At 31.9% G+C, this 16,377-nt stretch overlaps 1 protein-coding gene across 5 annotated transcripts; it reads right to left on the bottom strand.

Moving 5' to 3' along the window:
* Positions 1-101: 101 nt before the first annotated feature.
* Positions 102-16,377, bottom strand: LOC134248804 (phytanoyl-CoA hydroxylase-interacting protein-like). Of its 5 annotated transcripts, none has more exons than XM_062731188.1 (8): positions 13,729-13,825; positions 12,793-12,833; positions 12,439-12,701; positions 11,831-11,974; positions 2,963-3,251; positions 2,335-2,375; positions 1,976-2,243; positions 102-1,507 (listed from the first exon to the last, which is right to left on the bottom strand). In XM_062731188.1, the coding sequence occupies exons 4-8, from the start codon at positions 11,864-11,866 to the stop codon at positions 834-836; spliced, it is 1,308 nt and encodes a 435-aa protein (XP_062587172.1). In that variant the 5' UTR covers positions 11,867-11,974; positions 12,439-12,701; positions 12,793-12,833; positions 13,729-13,825; the 3' UTR covers positions 102-833. The 5 variants fall into 5 exon arrangements, with proteins under 5 accessions (XP_062587172.1, XP_062587171.1, XP_062587169.1 ...); XM_062731187.1 differs by having other exon boundaries at positions 13,676-13,760; XM_062731185.1 differs by lacking the exons at positions 11,831-11,974; positions 12,439-12,701 and adding an exon at positions 16,222-16,377 and having other exon boundaries at positions 13,729-14,017.

The following is a 16,377-nucleotide window of genomic DNA, read 5'->3' on the forward strand; positions in this document are numbered from 1 at the left end:
AAGCTGATAAAATTGGTGAACTGTTCAGAAGAGTAAAGATTCCTCTTTTCAAAATGTCAAAATTTTGGTTCTAGGGACAGGGGTTAAAGAGTTATACAATATTATATGCATGTCAAAAAATATTTATTTGTTGCTGAAATAATTCAAAAAATAAAGGAGTACCGGTAATTCATGTGTTTAAAAAAATATTCAACTGACTAGTGGGCGAACTTGTTTCAGATAGCCGGGCGATGACCCGGTTCACTTTTATCACATGACATATTAACCCGGTACATGTAAGTGTCGCTGAAACGAGCGAAAAATAACCCGGAAGTTGCTGGCATTGGTGCTGTTGTTTTAAAAAATTTCTCTGAACGCACGAGGACAATGATTTAGTGGATATATTTCTTTTTAATATTTACTAGACCCATTCAATGTACAATCTGTGAATTTGGAGCATATAGGGCCTCGTTACACACAAAACTGAAAAGCAGCTTTAAAATTTAAAAAGAAAAAATGTTGGTCGTGCAAATATAAAAAAATATGTTGTAAAAGTCACTTAGTATCTCAGCACTGTATGTTTATTGACACTGAGACTACGGCAAATGATAAAAAACGAAAATTTCACCATCAACATTTCTACCTCTGTTTTCATTCATAATGCTTTTCATTTGGCCGCTCGAAATTTTTCGGGCGGTCCAGGCTACTTTCTGACCGCCCGGCGGCTTAAAAATATTTGAAACAAGTGACTTGCCCGCTTCCGGAATATTAACCGGCTTGACCCGGCGTATGAAACAAGTGCGCCCAGTGAAATATACATTGAATGAAATTAAATTACATCACAAAATATCATTTTAGTTAACTCTTAAATTGCATATTCCACAACTTTCATTTTTAGGTCTACCTAAAAATGACTTGCTTCTAGAAGCACCGATTGCCTGACAACTTGTCAAGAATGCTTGTCTTTCTCTTAATAATCTTCCTACATTAATATTCTCTGTATATAATATTTCAGTGTTAACTGCCATGTTTACAAAACATTTTTGTGAAGAGACATCAAAATACAGAAATGGATTATTAGTGGGATCTAATAAAATCAATCTTTCTCTACAAAAATTATCAGCCTGACTATCTTGTACTGTTACAACAAGAGTTACATGATGATTGATATCATGGCAGAAAAAATCAGCAAAATACAATCTATTACAGGGATTAAAGAAGAAAGCGAAAGGAATATTAAGTCTTGTATCTCCAAAGGGTGAAGTCAAAGGTGGAAGGAAGAATCCACTGGGTTGACATTGTAGGTAGGCACTGAAAAATAGACCCTGTATTGCTCGGTTTAGAACGGAAGCCTGGTCTCCGCCATCATTCTTCATGTATTTACCCATAATGCCATTTTTCCTTTGAAATATGTTGTCATAGTAAAGCCTTGGTTTGTTTCTATAGAGATGAGAAATGGGTACAAAGAACGCTTCCCGGAATGTGGCCCCTCTGTCGCAGAGCAATCTTAGCTCTCTCTTAGTCATATCTAAAATGGAAAAAAATAACACTTGTTAATTACACTTTGAATTGTGGAAGCTTTATTCATATAAAACCTGTATTTAAAGAAAACCAACATGAGAAGAGTAAAAATTAACTTCACTTTGACTCTCAGATTTATCAATTAACAATAGCTTTTTTCAGTCATATACAGTTCACTAGCATATACTGTATGTCGTCTCAATATATCTCTCTAAACTTGCAATAAAGACACCATTTGAAGAGTAGCTGTACAGTATATATGACACATCTTTGTCATATTTGGATCTTTTACTAACGATAGACTAAATGTTATGGCAAACGAGATGAATTAAGCTTTTACTTATATTTGTAGTAATGCAATAAATATCTCATATTTTCTGTACAATAAATGTTTTCTACATTAGTGTATTACTTTGATATTTTTAATCATCATATTAATTAGATCAAACAATAATACATGCATCAGAATACTCACAAGCTCGGAAGTCTAATCTTCCAATGGAAGAAAAAATATATTTTCCGTCAGGTAAATCATTTCCTCTATAAACGCGTAGCTGGTAATCCTTCATCGGTTCCAGTGGCATTGGAAATTCATAAGTACTATCGGAACAGGAAAAGAAAAAATTCTCATCCGCATCAAGGTCTTCCAAAAAGATGAAATGTGTCATGTTTGAATCTGAGAATTGAAGCGAGTAGCTTGACGGCGGAGTGTGTAATAAGTTGAATTCAAAATTTAATGCATTCTGAAATTAGAATGATAGGTGTGTCAAAAATGATAAAATTAATTATCTTTTTCAGATTTTAAAGATATTTTATAAAACTAAAGTCACTCACTGAAGGCGATGTAGACTCATGCTTAGTATCATGTCCAGGATCTGTATGAATAGAACACGAGTAGTAGGTAATAAAGCTAGTTATATACTTTTGATTTATTTAAATTTCCAATTTATCCAAATGTCCCAGGAGAGCTTGGAATCAAATAATTACCATCCATTTAATATTTAAAATTGCATTAAGAACTTGAATAACTTTATATGAAGATTTTAGTATTATTTCAAAAACGAACAAAGTCACCTTTAGCTTTTAAAACAATGAATACTATAAATAAGCTTTTTTGAACAAAAAATTGAAATATTTCTTTGGAAAATTGAATCTACTTCAGTGGCCCTTTTCACAAAAATATTACGAGTCAGACAAAAATTACAGCACCCTGTAATATTTATTTAATAAAAATATTTTTTCTTAATAATTATTTCAGCGTAATCATAAAATATCAATATAATGTAATAGGGAAATAAGATATTTGTTGCTAAGATATTTTTTGTAAATAAAAAAGAAATGTTGGTCTTTGTCTTAAAAAAATGTAAAAAAGGCCAATAACGTCCCTTCAAAAGTCTTCACTTGAACCACCTGAAATAATTTTCAAAACAGTATTACATTTACGAAATGAAGGAATCCTTACCAAGATGAACTTTGGATTCAGCGACAACCTTAGAATCCTTGTTCCGTACACCGTATATATGGACTGTATAATTTTTCATTTCTCCGGAGAATGATTCTGGGACTTCCACCAGTAAATTGTGATTTTCTTTTGTCCCTGCCAAAATTGACAAAATATTTTCAGTTGACCTGTCTGAGATTAGTAGAATTGTGGTGTCCCAGTCTCTCATTGTTTTCCCATCGCTGTTTTTTATATCCAGGGTTTTCTTTTCCTCTTGTCCACTTTGTAATACGATCCGATGTACTTCAGACTAAAAGAATGATTGGTGTGTTTAGAATAAAACGGAACGAAAAAAAGCCTGTGCAATTCTCTTAAAGTAATACTAACTTTTAATTTTTTTTTTTGTCAAAGATAATGTATATTCAACAACAAAAATAAATAAATAAAAATAAGTAAACATCTGATCAGATCAGAAAGAGAGGAAATGCATGTTTTATGAAATTAACAAACATTGCGAACAATGACCGATCTAAAGCAACATACAAAAATACAAATCGGTGAACTCGAGGAGGGGTAATCTTCCCCTGTTGAGTGGTCACACTCGCCGTGAGCCCTATGTATTGATCGGGAAGACGAATTCTTCCATTTGTCTTTCCTGATAAACTTTATTTTATCAAATAAAATTTATAGCCATGTTGTATATTTTATTTGATAAAATAAAGTACATCAAGAAAGACACATTGTTAAAATAAACATAACACAGGCCCATGTGAATCAGCTCCGTGTATTGATTAAATAGAAATATACTATTCGGTGTGAAAATAATTGCCTAATAATTGGTATGAATAAAATATATGGAGATAATGAACACTATTCAAGCTAAAAAGTGACTCGATAGTTGAAAACGATGCAAATATTGATATCAAATACGGACTGACATTTTTCATGCTTATTTTTTCATCACCTGCATACGTGATTTTATATCTCTCAGTTAAATCGATACGCAAGAGCATGCTCTTTATATGACCAATTTTTTTTCAAACAAGGTGAGTTAATGACATACAAGTTGCTGATCCAAGAATATCATCAGTCTTGTTTTAAGTCATCATTTCGTAAGTTCTATGGTCTATTGCATTGTCAGCAAATACAATTTATCATTTAATTTAAGTCAAATGCCGTTCTTCATGCTTATTGTTAGGCCATTATTTACACACTAAATTATCTACGGATTTTCCCCGTTATTTCCCAATCATGACAAGGAGCACACGGCGGGTGTGACCGGTCAGGGGATGTTCACTCCTCTATAGTACCTGATCCCGACCCTGATGTTTTGGAGGTCCTTGTTTGCTCTGCCCCTTTTTTTCTAATTTCGTATTGTTTGACTTTTGAGCTTGAATAGTATTCATTATCCCCATATATTTTATTCATACTAGTTGTAAGCCAATTATTTTCACACTGAATAGTCTTAGGATATTGTCCGTTCTCCCGATCATGACTAAGAGCTCACGGGGAGAGTGACCAGCTTACCGACCATGGCACCCATTTCTACCTTTGATGTTTTAAAAAGTCCGCTCTTCTCCCAATATAGATAGTTCAATGGAAATGTTTTGAGCGTGAATACTTTTGTTATATCACTATATCCATGTCAATGATAAGAACTTTAATAAATACCAAATTCACAAATTGAATACCAGTATATCTTTTATACATTTGAACGATCCCTATAGGCATTTTACTCGCCTTGTACCCTCTGAATAACAATTTGAATGCACTTTTTATCGCTTTAGATAACAGGAAGAAAATTATTCTATTTCTTTCAGTTTCATATATGCTGTAGTTAAAAATAAATTAGGCGTCACAATTTGGAAAACAATAAATGCGGTATATATGGTGCCAGAAAACGTATTTAATTGAATTTTTGGTGGAATATCGTGATAATATTCAAGCTTTTGTAAAATTTATAATGATCCATTGTCCAAAAATTGGCCCCGTAAGCGTTTCGTAAAAATAAATACGATATAAATAACAATGTATGCTTGATACTTTTTAATTTTGTGAGACACAGTTAAAAAGCAAGTAAAGTATCAACTCATATTTCTTTAGAATTCCTCCAGTTCATACAGTTTTCCTTCAAAATATATGATGACAGTCCTAAAAACATGGACGTTTAGATTCCATATCGATATTGAATTTCATCAAGTTTGAGTCTATTATGTTTTTTTTACTTGATTTAAACTTGACTAAATCTTGATGAGTCTTCAAATGAAAAATAATCTCCCAATTAAAATTTCTCAAAAAACACTCACCGACATCACAGGTTGCAAATCCTAATTAAATTGATTTAAGGAACATCCTTTAGAGGAAATACCATGTTTCCTTTAAATAAGTAGGGAGGGAATTTATTTTGAAGGGTATCCCATTTCTTGAAAATGAACGATGTAGGTCTTACACTTCAGCTTTTATCAGAAATCATGCCTGTTACCAAACAGAAAGTAGACCCTTTAAATAGATTAATATAAAGTGCACTACATTGAAAAAAGTGTTTGATTTAAAATATAGTCCGGTGTAAAGACGAATAATGACCCCAATCGAATAATGTCCGAGGGTTATTTTTCGACAGCGAAAAATGACCCCCGGTCATTATTCGATGTCGAAAAATGACCCTTTTGCCCGTAGAAAAAGTGTCACCACCTCCATAATTTGCAGAACCATTAAAGCTGAAATTTTTAGGGAGCAAAAAAAAATTAGATAAAGAAGCATATTGGCCAAAATGCTCACCTGAGCTAATTGGGAATAAATGGATGATATGTTGATCTCATAACATTTTACAATTATAGCTATATTTTAAGGTCAATGCGATGATTCAGAATCTAAAGGAGTAAAAGATTTATCGAGCCTAAAGGGTTAGGTAAACATTGTTTTTCGATGGTGGAAATCATCGTACTGACAGGAAAAGTCAGCAGTATTATATATTATTATATCTTCCGCTTGAAAAGCGGGAGGGTATATATTGATCGGGATGTCCGTCCGTCCGTCTGTTACACTTTGGGGTATCCACCTCTTATCCGCAACTGCTCTTATATATAACAAGTGGCCCATGTGCCTTACAGGTCACCTGAGCATTATGCAACAACTTACCACTGAATGAATTTGTTTTAAGCCAGATGCTATGGCATTCACAATTTTTTTTTTTTTTTTTTTTTTTTTTTTTTTTTTTATTATTATTATTGAAACTTTCACACATATTACAAACAATACAAACTTCTGTATGGATATATGTACAATCAAAATCAAACAAGACTAATTATGGTTGGAACATACAAACTTAGTGTAAAAGTTTATAAAGAGAGAGAGAGAGAGAGAGAGGGGGGAGGGGAGAGAGGCAGGTAAGCATTACATATTGTGCCCTAAAACATAATCAGTTTTCTTTAAGCTTACCATATGAAATTAAGAAAAAAAAGAAAGAAAGAAAGAAAAAGGGGGAAGCTAAAGAAAGACTAGTGCAGTGCAGTTTTGAGGGATTTTCTAATAATTAATATTTAAAAAATTGAAAAAAGAACTGATAATAATAATTACAAAGAAGGTAAATTAATTAAAGTATAACAACCCATTTCTGCCAGAAAGTATTAAAATCTGTCAGTTTTTTATCCTCTATTATAGTGTGTTTTAAAGTTTTAAAATATGAATTAAATAAATTTAAAAGACCTTGGATAGATGGACAGGTATTCTGACAACGAACTTTATAAATATAATGCTTCATTAATATCAACATAGTGTTGAAGTATTCTGAATTTTCATTTTTATCTTTTTCACCAAAAATAAATGATTTTGCATTGAGATTCAATTCAATGTCTTTGGCTTGACATAAACGTATGAATTTTTTTAAGAATTGCTGAACAACATTACATTCCCAGATTAAATGATAAATTGTTTCCTCTTCATCTTCACAAAAAGTACAATACTTAGTGTCGGATTTACCTATTTTATACATGAGACTATTTGTAGTTAGAATATGATGATTAACTCTGTATTGAAACCATTGTAATTTACAATCCCGTGTCACGAGGAATGGAAGATTATAAATTGTTTTCCATTGTATATCATTTATTTCAAAATATCTAGCCCACTTATTTTTACCAGAAGGTTTGATAACTGGCTTATTTAAAATATCATACATAGTTTTTGATCCTTTCCTGGTATTGATAAATATTTTGATATTAAAAGGAATCATTGGTCTTTGCATTAATCCATTTCTATAAAAATTGTATTTCTTTAAGTCTTCTAGTATTGTCTGTCTTATGCCATTGTATGTCACATAATTTATTTTAATTTTAAATTTATTTTGTAGATCCTCTAATGATAGAAAATTGTTATGTTCATCTAGTAGATCTAACACATGAGTAATACCATTTTCATACCACAATTTATAAAAGACAGATTGTTTTCCAATTTTAAAATTTTTATTCAACCATAAAGGTTGGTTAACATATTCATTCCAGTCTGTAATTTCAGAATTATCTTGGATTTCCCGAAAAGCATTGAAAGTATCCTTCCAAAACTGATTGTGTAAACACTTATTAAAGTTTGATAAACATACTGATCCTGTATTTATTAGTTTGTTAGTATCAATTATATTTTCAAGCAAAATTTTCCATTTGGAGTTTTTGTCATTAATAATTCTCCTTATCCATGTTGATTTCAAAGCTTTTATATAACAGCCAATATCAATCATTTTTAAACCACCATGTTTATATTGCTGTGTAACAACATTTCTTTTAATTTTATCAACATTTGATTTCCATAGAAAATTGAAAAGTATATTGCTCAAGTTTTTCAGAAACTTAATTTGTGGGGTTGGTAAGGTTATAAATAAATGGTTAAGTTGAGATACAAGAAGTGATTTGATTAGAGTTATCCTCCCAATTGGTGTTAAGTTTCTTTTATTCCACTGATCTATAATTGATTTGATTTTAACAAGTTTTTTGTCATAATTTAATCTAGTAATCTTTGCAAGATCTACATCATAATAAATTCCAAGAAGTTTAAAATTGGTTGTCCAGATAAATTCCATCTCTGGGCAAACTCTGTCATTAGAATATTTCTTACTACCTATCCATATCACTTGGGTTTTTGACCGATTTATCCTTAGTCCTGACATATTATAAAATTCTGTTATTTCCTTTATTAAAGCCTGAAGTGATTTTTCTGACCCATCTAAAATTATCATTGTGTCATCAGCATACTGTGACATTAAAAATTCAGTATTTCCTATTTCAATTCCTTTAATGTCTTTATTGTTTTTAATCTTTATTGATAATATCTCTGCGCAAAGGAGAAATATATATGGTGATACTGGGTCCCCTTGTCGACAGCCGCGTCCTAATTTGAAAAAGTTGGATAAAAAACCAGCCTGGGTCACACATGAATTTGAATTACATTGAAAAGTTTTTATCCATTTACAAAAAGATTGTCCAAAATTGAAAAAATTTAGGGTTTTTTCTATAAATTTCCATGACACTGTGTCAAAAGCTTTTTCAAAGTCTATCATAACTAACATTCCAGGGATTTGCTTTAATTCAGTATAATCCATCAGATCGTATATAAGCCGTGTATTTTCTCCAATATATCTCCCAGGTATGAATCCTGTCTGATCTGAACTTATTATTTTAGGTAAAACTTGTTTTATTCTTTGTGCTATACAACCTGATCCAATTTTATAAATCACATTCAACAATGATATTGGTCTCCAGTTACTAAGCTGAAATTTACTTTTGCCCTCTTTGGGTATACATGTAATTATTCCCTGTTTTTGTGTGGAGGAGCGTTCCCCATTTTCATAACCAAAGTTTAATGATCGAACAATAAAATGACCCAGATTTTTCCAAAATACTTTAAAAAATTCTGCAGTAAATCCATCACTACCCGGGCTTTTATTATTAGACATTTGTTTTAACACATTTGATGCCTCTCTATAAGAAATCTTTCCTTCTAATAGAAAACTTTCATGTTCATTTAACTTTGGGACATTATACTCTTCTAAAGACTCTCTAAGATTTAAATTATGATCCTCTTCTTGAGGCATGTATAATGTTTTATAAAAATTTTCCACTTCTAAGAGAATTTTACCTTGTTCTGTTATCTCCACTTGTTCATTGTTTTCTGTTTTAATAAGTTTAGGAATTACTTTGTTTGTAAAATTTCTATTCTCAAGATTTAGAAAATAATTTGTTGGTTTTTCGCCATCACTGATCCATCTGACTCTAGACCTTATCACATTTCCCATTAATTTATGTTGTCTTATTTGTTCTTATTCTCATTTTTTCTCAGTTAATTTTTCTATAGAAGATGGCATTCACAATTTTGAAAGAGGCACCATTGATCATAACAATACACTTAGCAGTTGCTTAGTTTGTTTACTTAAAACCCATACGCAGGGTAGGGGAACAAAAAATGCATTTCAACTAATCAGTAATATTCAGCAATAATTAAGTAATTAATTAGGCAGTAGTGCCCCTACCACACATGAAACTATGACCCTTAGGCCTTGATATTTGATTAATACCAAGGAGCAGATTTCAAACCATTCATTCATTTTCAGTATATAAGTACAGCCCCCCCCCTCTATGGTACCCCTGACCCTGGGGCCTTGAACTTCACAATTCTGGAAGATTAGGGCCCTTGTCCATCATAACTATATAGGTAGTTCATCTGCTAAATACCCTGGAGCAGATAAGAAATTTCAAAGATTTTATGTATTTTCACTATATAATAAATAGAGCCCCACCCTAACACCAGAACTCCTGACTCTGGGGCTATAAAATTCACAATTTTGGAAGGGCATTCTTGTTCATCATAACTATGTACTTAGTTAGTTTATTTAATTCCTAGGAGCAGAGAAGAAGATTTTCAAAGAATTCATGTATTTTCACTATATAATCAATAGAGTCCCACCCTAACACCAGAACCCCTGACCCCGGGGCCAAAAAATTAACAATTTCGGTAGATGCACTCTTGCTTATCATAACTATGCACTTAGTTAGTTTATTTAATACCTAGGACCAGAGAAGAAGATTTTCAAATAACGCAATAGACCCCCACCCTAACACCAGAACCCCTGACCCCGGTGCCATAAAATTCACAATTTTGGCAGAGGCACTTTTGCTCATCATAACTATGTACTTAGTTGGTTTATTTAATACCCAGGAGCAGGGAAGAAGATTTTCAAAGAAATAATGCATTTTCACTACCTACTTATTTAGCCCCGCCCTAGCACTAGAACCCCTGACCCCATGGCAATGAATTTCACAATTTTGGTAGAGGACTCATTGCTGATTACAATCATGCAAACAGTTTGACTGCTTGATGTCCAGGAGTAAAGAAGAATATTTTTAAAGATTGCATTAATTTTAGTGGTTTTTGCCCCACCCCTCAGGCCCCAGGGGGCAGGGATCATGAAATTCACAATTTTTGTTCCCCTTCACCCATAAATGCTTTTTACCATTCTCACCGTTAACTCTTTTAACTTAGTATTTGTCTCAAATTTGCCTTACTTGATACTTGATAAACATGGTTATAATGTCCTATGGTTTGTTTTTTTTTTAAATGTAGGATAACCAATACTAAACCATTATTTTAACATGTCCAGGAAGGCATATTGTACAAATTGTATGGCCTGGATTATTAGAAGAAGGCTCAGTGAAATATTTCATTTTTTTTCAAATAATGGTGTAAGAAACAAAGTTATGTACATCAAAATTCAAAGATATCAGTAAATATAACTGTCTTTCTAAAATTATATGTAAGACTGGCATTATTAGATGCAGAAGCAGGGTTTTAGGTGCAATATAAATTGAACAAATTTTGTTTTTATTTATTTACAGTATGTTGTTACTGCTTTTTATTCTTGTGTATGCATTAAATGTGTCAACAGTACTTTTCTTATTGTTCTGTTCTGAAAGGTTTCAGAATTTAATCCTGTAGATGCCACACTTGTCGATTTAAGAAAATCATACAGGCCGAATTTGTCGTCATCTGAATTTTAGTAGATCTTACAAAACCTAATGTGCGTCATATGAATTTTTTTTTAGAAATCAGTAAACAAAAAAAAAGTTATTTTCCATGTATCAAAAGCTGATAAAATTGGTGAACTGTTCAGAAGAGTAAAGATTCCTCTTTTCAAAATGTCAAAACTATGGTTCTAGGGACAGGGGTTAAAGAGTTATGCATGTCAAAAAATATTTATTTGTTGCTGAAATAATTCAAAAAATACAGGAGTACCGGTAATTTATGTGTTTATAAAAATATTCAACTGAGTGAAATATAAATTGAATGAAATTAAATTACCTCACAAAATATCATTTTAGTTAACTCTTAAATTGCATATTCCACAACTTTCATTTTTAGGTCTACCTAAAAATGACTTGCTTCTACAAGCACCAATTGCCTGACAACTTGTAAAGAATGCTTGTCTTCCTCTAAATAATCTTCCTACATTAATATTCTCTGTATATAATATTTCAGTGTTAACTGCCATGTTTACAAAACATTTTTGAGAAGAGACATCAAAATACAGATGTGGATTATTAGTGGGATCTAATAAAATCAATCTTTCTCTTCAAAAATTATCAGCCTGACTATCTTGTACTGTTACAACAAGAGTTACATGATGATTGATATCATGGCAGAAAAAATCAGCAAAATACAATCTATTACAGGGATTAAAGAAGAAAGCGACAGGAATATTAAGTCTTGTATCTCCAAAGGGTCAAGTCAAAGGTGGACGGAAGAATCCACTGGGTTGGCATTGTAGGTAGGCACTGAAAAATAGACCCTGTATTTCTCGGTTTAGAACGGAAGCCTGGTCTCCGCCATCATTCTTCATGTATTTACCAATAATGCCATTTTTCTTATGAAATATGTTGTCATAGTAAAGTTTTGGTTTGTTTCTATAGAGATGAGAAATGGGTACAAAGAACGCTTCCCGGAATGTGGCCCCTCTGTCGAAGAGCAATCTAAGCTCTCTCTTAGTCATGTCTAAAATGAAAAAAAAATAACACTTGTTAATTACACTTTGAATTGTGGAACCTTTATTCCTATAAAACCTGTATTTAAAGAAAACCAACATGAGAAGAGTAAAAACTTCATTTTGACTCTCAGATTTATCAATTAACAATAGCTTTTTTCAGTCATGTACAGTTTACTAGCATATACTGTATGTCATCTCAATATATCTCTCTAAACTTGCAATAAAGACACCATTTGAAGAGTAGCTATATACGTATATGCCACATCTTTGTCATATTTGGATCTTTTACTAACGATAGACTAAATGTTATGGCAAACGAGATGAATTAAGCTGTTACTTATTTTTGTAGCAATGCAATTAATATCTCATATTTTCTGTACAATAAATGTTTTCTACATTAGTGTATTACTTTGATGTTTTCAATCATCATATTAATTGGATCAAACAATTATACATGTATCAGAATACTTACAAGCTCGGAAGTCTGATCTTCCAATGGAAGAAAAAATATTTTTTCCGTCAGGTAAATCATTTCCTCTATAAACGCGTAGCTGGTAATCCTTCATCGGTTCCAGTGGCATTGGAAATTCATAAGTACTATCGGAACAGGAAAAAAATCTCATCCGCATCAAGGTCTTCCAAAAAGATGAAATGTGTCATGTTTGAATCTGAGAATTGAAGCGAGTAGCTTGACGGCTGAGTGTGTAATAAGTTGAATTCAAAATTTAATGCATTCTGAAATTAGAATGATAGGTGTGTCAAAAATGATAAAATTAATTATCTTTTTCAGCTTTTAAAGATATTTTATAAAATTAAAGTCACTCACTGAAGGCGATGAAGACTCATTCTTAGTATCATGTCCAGGATCTGTATGAATAGAACACGAGTACATGTAGTAGTAGGTAATAAAGCTAGTTATATACTTTTGTTTTATTTAAATTTCCAATTTATCCAAATGTCCCAGGAGAGCTTGGAATCAAATACTGTAGATCACTTAATTTTCGCGACACATTATTTTTGCGAGATTGTCATTGACTCTTTATAAGTGAGACAAAATTTTCACGAATTGTGCTCATTTCTCTAAATAATCTTAAAAAATTCTTTTATACGCGAGAATGAAATTTTCGCGAGCATACCGTCTCGCGTAAATACGCGAAAATAGAGTTCTCGCGAATAAAAAGTGATTTACAGTAATTACCATCCATTTAATATTTAATTGCATGGTTTATTTTAACTAAGAACTTAAATAACTTTATATGAAGATTTTAGTATTATTTCAAAAACGAACAAAGTCACCTTTGGCTTTTTAAACAATGAATACTACAAATGTATAAATAAGCTTTTTTGAACAAAAAAATTGAAATATTTCTTTTGAAAATTAAATCTACTTCAGTGGCCCTTTTCACAAAAATATTACGAGTAAGACAAAAATTACAACACCCTGTAATATTTATTCAATAAAAATATTTTTTCTTAATAATTATTTTCAGCGTAATCATAAAATATCAATATTATGTAATAGGGAAATAAGATATTTGTTGCTTAGATATTTGTTGTAGATAAAGAAGAAATGTTCGTCTTTGTCTTTAAAAAAATTGTGAAAAAGGCCAATAAAGTCCCTTCAAAAGTCTTCACTTGAACCACCTGCAATAATTTTCAAACCAGTATTAAATATAGATCTATATTAAAAATCTCGTAAAATCAATTACCTTTAGTTTTTGATGTAGGGCGAATTACATTTACGAAATGAAGGAATCCTTACCAAGATGAACTTTGGATTCAGCGACAACCTTAGAATCCTTGTTCCGTACACCGTATATATGGACTGTATAATTTTTCATTTCTCCGGAGAATGATTCTGGGACTTCCACCAGTAAATTGTGATTTTCTTTTGTCCCCGCCAAAATTGACAAAATATTTTCAGTTGACCTGTCTGAGATTAGTAGAATTGTGGTGTCCCAGTCTCTCATTGTTTTCCCATCGCTGTTTTTTATATCCAGGGTTTTCTTTTCCTCTTGTCCACTTTGTAATACGATCCGATGTACTTCAGACTAAAAGAATGATTGGTGTGTTTAGAATAAAACGGATTGATAAAAAAGCCTGTGCAATTCCCTTAAAGTGATACTAACTTAATAACATTTTTTTTTGTCAAAGATAATGTATATTCAACAACAAAAATAAATAAATAAAAATAAGTAAACATCTGATCAGATCAGAAAGAGAGGAAATGCATGTTTTATGAAATTAACAAACATTGCGAACAATGACCGATCTAAAGCAACATACAAAAATACAAATCGGTGAACTCGAGGAGGGGTAATCTTCCCCTGTTGAGTGGTCACACTCGCCGTGAGCCCTATGTATTGATTGGGAAGACGAATTCTTCCATTTGTCTTTCCTGATAAACTTTATTTTATCAAATAAAATTTATAGCCATGTTGTATATTTTATTTGATAAAATAAAGTACATCAAGAAAGACACATTGTTAAAATAAACATAACACAGGCCCATGTGAATCAGCTCCGTGTATTGATTAAATAGAAATATACTATTCAGTGTGAAAATAATTGCCTAATAATTGGTATGAATAAAATATATGGAGATAATGAACACTATTCAAGCTAAAAAGTCCATTAAACAATACGAAAATAGGAACAGAGCAAACAAGGACCTTCAAAACATCAGGGTGGGATCAGGTGCCATGGAGGAGTTAGCATCCCCTGCCGACTCTAATGATAGTATAACAAACCTTTATGATAAACTTGATGACTTTAATTTCTAATGTCTTCAATTTACCTTACTTATACAGCAATATCCCCTTATCACCTCTATTGGGGTGTATGATTTCCAGTTCACTCGATAATTGAAAACGATGCAAATATTGATATCAAATACTGACTGACATTTTTCATGCTTATTTTTTCATGACCTGCATACGTTATTTTATATCTCTCAGTTGAATCGATACGCAAGAGCATGCTCTTTATATGACCATTTGTTTTTGCAATCAAGGCGAGTTGATGACATACAAGTTGCTGATCCAAGAATATCATCAGTCTTGTTTTAAGTCATCATTTCGTAAGTTCTATGGTCTATTGCATTGTCAACAAATACAATTTATCATTTAAGTCAAATGCGGAATGTCGTTTTTCACTTATTGTTAGGCCATTATTTACACACTAAATTGTCTACGGATTTTCCCCGTTATTTCCCAATCATGACAAGGAGCACACAGCGGGTGTGACCGGTCAGGGGATGTTCACTACTCCATGGCACCTGATCCCACCCCTGATGTTTTGGAGGTCCTTGTTTGCTCTGCTCCTATTTTCCTAATTTCGTATTGTTTGACTTTTGAGCTTGAATAGTGTTCATTATCCCCATATATTTGATTCATACCAATTGTAAGCCAATTATTTTCACACTGAATAGTCTTAGGATATTTTCCGTTTGCCCGACGCGGGGAGTGTGACCAGCTTACCTTCCATGGCACCCATTTCTACCTTTGATGTTTTAAAAAGTCCGCTCTTCTCCCAATATAAATAGTTCAATGGAAATGTTTTGAGCGTGAATACTTTTGTTATATCACTATATCCATGTCAATGATAAGAACTTTAATAAATACTAAATTCACAAATTGAATACCAGTATATCTTTTATACATTTGAACGATCCCTATAGGCATTTTACTCGCCTTGTACTCTCTGAATAACAATTTGAATGCACTTTTTATCGCTTTAGATAACAGGAAGAAAATTATTCTATTTCTTTCAGTTTCATATATGCTGTAGTTAAAAAGAAAGGCATCACAATTTGGAAAACAATAAATGCGGTATATATGGTGCCAGAAAACGTATTTAATTGAATTTTTGGTGGAATATCGTGATAATATTCAAGCTTTTGTAAAATTTATAATGATCCATTGTCCAAAAATTGGCCCCGTAAGCGTTTAGTAAAAATAAATACGATATAAATAACAATGTATGCTTGATACTTTTTAATTTTGTGAGACACAGTTAAAAAGCAAGTAAAGTATTAACTCATATTTCTTTAGAATTCCTCCAGTTCATACAGTTTTCCTTCAAAATTTATGATGACAGTCCTAAAAACATGGACGTTTAGATTCCATATCGATATTGAATTTCATCAAGTTTGAGTCTATTATGTTTTTTTTACTTGATTTAAACTTGACTAAATCTTGATGAGTCTTCCAATGAAAAATAATCTCCCAATTAAAATTTCTCAAAAAACACTTACCGACATCACAGGTTGCAAATCCTAATTAAATTGATTTAAGGAACATCCTTTAGAGGAAATACCATGTTTCCTTTAAATAAGTAGGGAGGGAATTTATTTTGAAGGGTATCTCATTTCTTGAAAATGAACGATGTAGGTCTTACACTTCAGCTTTTA

Source organism: Saccostrea cucullata, unplaced genomic scaffold (genome assembly GCF_032062105.1).
Source record: "Saccostrea cucullata isolate Sc308-1 unplaced genomic scaffold, CSIRO_AGI_Scuc_v1 ctg1868, whole genome shotgun sequence".
NCBI classification, from domain to species: Eukaryota; Metazoa; Mollusca; class Bivalvia; order Ostreida; family Ostreidae; genus Saccostrea; species Saccostrea cuccullata.